The 6,000-nt window shown below is 22.9% G+C and overlaps 1 protein-coding gene across 6 annotated transcripts in view; it reads right to left on the bottom strand.

The window, feature by feature from the left end:
- Nucleotides 1–615: 615 nt before the first annotated feature.
- The window catches only part of LOC136089276 (NACHT, LRR and PYD domains-containing protein 9B-like), a 29,391-nt gene continuing 24,006 nt past the window's right edge, over nt 616–6,000 (bottom strand). For 2 of the 6 annotated variants that reach the window (XM_065815145.1, XM_065815146.1), the window contains exons 5-6: nt 1,553–1,576; nt 616–1,026 (exon numbers count right to left, since the gene is read on the bottom strand). In XM_065815145.1, the coding sequence (XP_065671217.1) occupies nt 680–1,026; nt 1,553–1,576 (371 nt within the window). In that variant the 3' untranslated portion in view covers nt 616–679. Of the gene's footprint in view, nt 1,027–1,552; nt 1,577–3,300; nt 4,206–6,000 lie in introns of those variants that run through there. The other 4 variants (XM_065815148.1, XM_065815150.1, XM_065815147.1 and 1 more) reach the window with 3 other exon arrangements.

The raw sequence follows: 6,000 nt of genomic DNA, 5'->3' as shown, positions 1-6,000 counted from the left end.
TTAATCACAAAACTATTAAAATTTTGTTAAAATGTGCAGTGGCTGGATCAAAACCGGCTCTTTTTTGAAAAAAATGTCCTTTAATTAAATATTTCTATTCAATGATAATCCCAATTACTGATATTCACATAGAAAACCAATTTATTAGTGACTAAACATGAGGTGTATATGTTTATTTTTTATTACGGTCTCAGTATATTTAGTATATATATAGTATATATATAGTATATATATATACTATATATATACTATATATATATACTGTATATATACTGTATATATACTGTATATATACTGTATATATACTGTATATATACTGTATATATACTGTATATATACTGCACATATACTGCACATATATTGTACATATACTGTATATATACTGCACATATACTGCACATACACTGTACATATACTGTACATATACTGTACATATATATATATGTATGTACTATATATATATACTATATATATACTATATATATACTGTATATATACTGTACATATATATATTTATATATATATATATATTTATAATATATATATTTATAATATATATATATATATATATATATATATATATATATATATATATATATATATATATATATATATATATAACACGCACGCACACACACATATAATATGTATATATATACAATTGCCGACAAAAACAATTTTATTTGTTTCCCGTCCATCGTTTTATGACTCGATCAATAAATAAACGATAACGCCCCTTTCTACGGTAATCTCTTACGATGCTTGAACATTGTTTAACAAGATCTTTTTCTGCTTGAGTTAATTTATTTTTCTCAATAACTAAAGTTGTCAACTTCCCTCCTGACTTAATGAGATTATTTACAAAATATTTTTCACATAAAACCTCATAAGAAGTTTTTGCATCATTTATCAAAATTCTCCACTTTCTTTCATCAATAGATGCTTTAATGTCGTCTGTAATAGTTGCCTGTGATTCAAAAAAACACTGCATGAATAAACTCTGTATATCTTGATAATCAGGAGAAACTGAGAAAAATAATTGAATAACAAAATAACATGTCAACATTATTTTTGTTAGCAATTTATTATTAAAAAAATGAGCAATATTATTTTTTAAATAAAAAATATTTTTAAACAATTTATCAAAAATAAATCTAAGAATCAACAACTTAATAAAATATTAAACTTTACAGGACAAAAAAAATCAATGTTTACAATTTACAGAATAGTTACAACTTTCACAATGATTAAAATTTACAGAGGATTTTTATTGTCTTATGTGTTAAATGTAGATTCAAAACAAAATAAATTTTATACTTGTAATTTGAAAACATTTTTGTAATTTTAAAATGATTTCAAGTTACTAAATCGTCTAAATTTGTTAAAACATGCAAATCTTTTGAAAAAACACTAATATAAATTAAATAAATATAAGAATTTGATGAACAGTTATTTAAATAATGATAATAAATAATAATATTAATAATTTAAATAATCAAATAAAAAATAAATAAAAATTTAGGCTAATAAAGAAACAATAAAAAAAACTTACAGTTTAATTCTTTTGGAACCTCATCTGCAGAAAAAAAACAAACTCTATATTAGTAATACTTTAAAAAAAAAAAAAAATAAATAAAAATATAAGAACAAACAAAAAAAATTAAAAAAAAAAAACTTCTAATAATACCTAATCTTTTCAAAAATTTAAAAAAAAAGTTTTAAAATTTTAATTTCAAAGAACATAAATTTGATTACCTAAACTTGTTCCCAAATGCAAAAAAAAAAAAAAAAAACTGGTTATGAGTATTCAAAGTGGACTTGTTTGGACTGCAATATATCATAACAATTATCATTACAAATAAGTATTACACAAACTAAGTTTATCAGTTATCATACAAGAAAAGTTTATCAGTTATCATACAAGAAAAGTTTATCAGTTATCATACAAGAAAAGTATATAAAACAATGATTATATTTATCAAAAACTGTTTTTCATAAGCATCCTAACAAAAATACACCAATAACAAAACAGCAAATTAAGTCAAATTCTTGAGAAAAAACTAGCTTTACCACTTTTTAAAAATTATTTTGAACTATTTGTAGCTTTTACAGTTTTGGATAAATCATTAAAGATTTTTGCTTTCACTTAATAAAAACTATATTGGACATATTTCAGTCTTTTTTTAAATATTTTTTTGTGTTCTCTTAAAATGTTTAACACAGGAGAAAAATTATTCAAAAAATAATTTTTGTATTATTTATTTTTATTTTTTATTAAAATAAAAATAAATCTCTAAAAACTCTAAATTCAATATTTAATTTTTCAAAATTAATATTAAGTTTAACTATCATAAAAAAAAACTTTTACTAAACAAAATGTATTTCTTTTTCATTATTTTATTTAAAAATATACATTTAGAGTGAATAGCAAACTACAATTAAACTTTTAATAGTATTTCAAAAGTACATAGAATATGACATGTGTCATCCAGTGTTGTATGAAATAAAATCCAAATCCAGTGTTATATGAAATTAAATAAGTTGAATAATTATCACTCATTTTTTATTAGATATCGAACTAAAATAAATAACAAGTAGGCATTGACAAAATTAAAATTAAAAAGGTGATATTTAACTGGCTGCTGCCGTTGTTTTTCAAACTAAAACTTTTGATTAGTCCTTGTGTGTGTACATACATACATACATATATATATATATATATATATATATATATATATATATATATATATATATTTATATATATATACAAATATATATATTTATTTATATATATATATACAAATATATATATATATACATATATATACATATATATACATATATATATATATATATATATATATATATATATATATATATATATATATATTTTAAATGTATGTATACACACACACATATATATATACATATATGCATACACATATATATATATATATTTAAATGTGTGTGTGTATACATACATATATATATATATATTTATATATATATATATATTTATATATATATAACTATGTATACATACAAATATATATATATATATTTATATATATACATATATATATATACATAAATATATATATATATATATTATGTATATATACATGTATATATACAAATATATATATATATATAAACATATATATATATATATATATATATATATATATATATATATATATATATATATATATATATATATATATATATATTTTAAAAGACGACATCTTGTATGAGAGTTGAATAAATTTAATATATGATCATCAATAAATACGAATTCTCTCAATACTAATTTTTTTTATTTTATGTAAGAAATTTTCGCTAGATTATTGATACTAGCATCTTCAGCTTTAATACAAATTATTAATTAAATTAAATTACAAACAAACAGTAACGTCACTTTTTAATGGCTACTTTAAACTTCGCTTTAATTGGGCTTCTTTAATATTACGTAGGTATAAAAAATATGGCGTCCAGAATTGCGTTTTTACATATTGACTATCATCTAAATTCATACCTCCATTTTTTAGGTCCGCATTTGTTGAACTGAATTTCGATTGCCTCTCAAACTTATCTTTCAAATTTTTTGGGTTCTACTTTTAACGTCTTTACTTGATCCTATTTTATACTACATGAACATTTAATTTTATGATGCCCAATTGCAGATTGTTCTAATTTTTCTTCAAAAACATTTATTTGGTGTTGTCTTGTTCTTGTTGCTATTTTCATTTTTGTTTCGCCGATGTATTTTTGTTCACACTCGCATTCTATTAGGTAAACTCCGGGATGTCTATTTGATGTTAGTTTTGTTTTGTTGCGTGTAGTTAGCAAAGATTTAAGATTGCTTTATTTTCAAAAACATTGACATATACTCTTTTGATAAAGGTGCAAGCTTTGTTAGAATAGAACACAACAAAGCCATTGACAAAATTCGTCAAGAGATTGGCAAAACAAAGATAATTAAAGAGGACCCTACTATTACATTTGCTACTAAAATTAGAACTTACCTATCAAAATTGAATAAAAAAGGGCGATTTACCAAAAAAGAAAATGAAAGTCTTTACCCAAGCAACCCAGTACCGCCATGTATGTATGGTGTAATTAAAGCGCACGAACCGGAAAAATCATGCCCTAATCGATTAGTTGTTTCAACCATCGGGACACCAAGTTATGGAATATCACAATATCTAGTAAATATAATATATATAGTAAATATCTAGTAAATATATTATATATTATATAAAAACATACCAAAGTTAAAAAATTCATCAACTTTTGTAAAAACAGTTAAACTTTGGAATATATCAAACGATGAAATACAGGTATCTTATGACATTGTCAATTTATGTCCATCAATTCCTCTGGGAGAGGCTACAAAAATTCTTCTTGATATGTTAGAGCACTTCCCAAATTTAAATAAACTAACAAAACTAAGCGTTTCAGAAATAAAATCACTAATAGAACTGTGTTTATATAAATGTTATTTTTTATGGAATGAAGAAATTCACGAGCTTGTAGATTCAGGTCCAATAGGACTTTCACTCATGGTAGAACTTGCGGAAGGTTTCCTGCAATTTTTTGAAAATAAAGCAATCGACATTGCGCTTCATTCTAATCCATCGTTAGAAATAAAATGGTTTTTCAGGTATGTAGATGATAGCCACGCAAGATTTACAAATAAAGATAATGCCATCCATTTTCAACAAATATTAAACAGTCAACATCATGCCATCAAATACACAATTGAATTGGAAGATGAAAACAAAAGATTAAATTTTTTAGACATCCAAATAACCAATAATCGAAGAGGCAATTATGATTTTACCATACATCGAAAAAAAGCAATAACAAATATTCAGGTTAAGGCCAATTCAAACCACAATCCAAAAATCTTAGAAGGAATATTTAAAGGATTTATTCATAGAGCTTTATCAATTTGCTCTGAAAAATTCTTAAATAAAGAAATCGATTTCGGAATAAATGTGTTTGCTGAAAATGGATACGAAAAGAAAAAGTTACAAGACCTTGCAAATATTGTTATAAAAAAACGACACTCAAATAATGAAATAATTTTATCTAACAACGAAGCAACCATGCCAACTATATCACTACCGTGGATCCCAATATTATCACCAAAACTTCGAAAAATCTTTAGGAAAGCAGGTTACAGGGCAGTCTTTAAATCTAGTGCAAATCTTAAATCTTTGCTAACTTCACGCAACAAAACAAAACTACCATCAAATAGCCATCCCAGAGTATACCTAATAGAATGCGAGTGTGAACAAAAATACATCGGCGAAACAAAAATGAAAATAGCAACAAGAACAAGACAACACCAAATAAATGTTTTTGAAGAAAAATTAGAACAATCTGCAATTGGGCATCATAAAATTAAATGTTCATGTAGTATAAAATAGGATCAAGTAAAGACGTTAAAAGTAGAACCCAAAAAATTTGAAAGAAAAGTTCGAGAGGCAATCGAAATTCAGTTCAACAAATGCGGACCTAAAAATGGAGGTATGAATTTAGATGATAGTCAATATGTAAAAACGCAATTCTGGACGCCATATTTTTTATACCTACGTAATATTAGAGAAACCCAATTAAAGCAAATTTTAAAGAAGCCATTAAAAAGTGGCGTTACCGTTTGTTTGTAATTTAATTTAATTAATAATTTGTATTAAAGCTGAAGATGCTAGTATCAATAATCTAGCAAAAATTTCTTACATAAAATAAAAAAAATTAGTATTGAGAGAATTCGTATTTATTAATGTTCATATATTAAATATATATATATATATATATATATATATATATATATATATATATATATATATATATATATATATATATATTATATTGCAAAAAAGTTAAAATAAAAAGTAAAATAATGCTGAAAGAAGAAGTGTATATACACATGAAACACAAATATACTAATTTCTTTATCTCTGATAAACATAACTCATAACTCATAATAGTAAG

The sequence above is a fragment of the Hydra vulgaris genome, chromosome 13 (genome assembly GCF_038396675.1).
Source record: "Hydra vulgaris chromosome 13, alternate assembly HydraT2T_AEP".
NCBI classification, from domain to species: Eukaryota; Metazoa; Cnidaria; class Hydrozoa; order Anthoathecata; family Hydridae; genus Hydra; species Hydra vulgaris.
The sequence above is the reverse complement of the archived record's forward strand: the minus strand, read 5'-3'. Positions and strand labels throughout refer to the sequence as shown.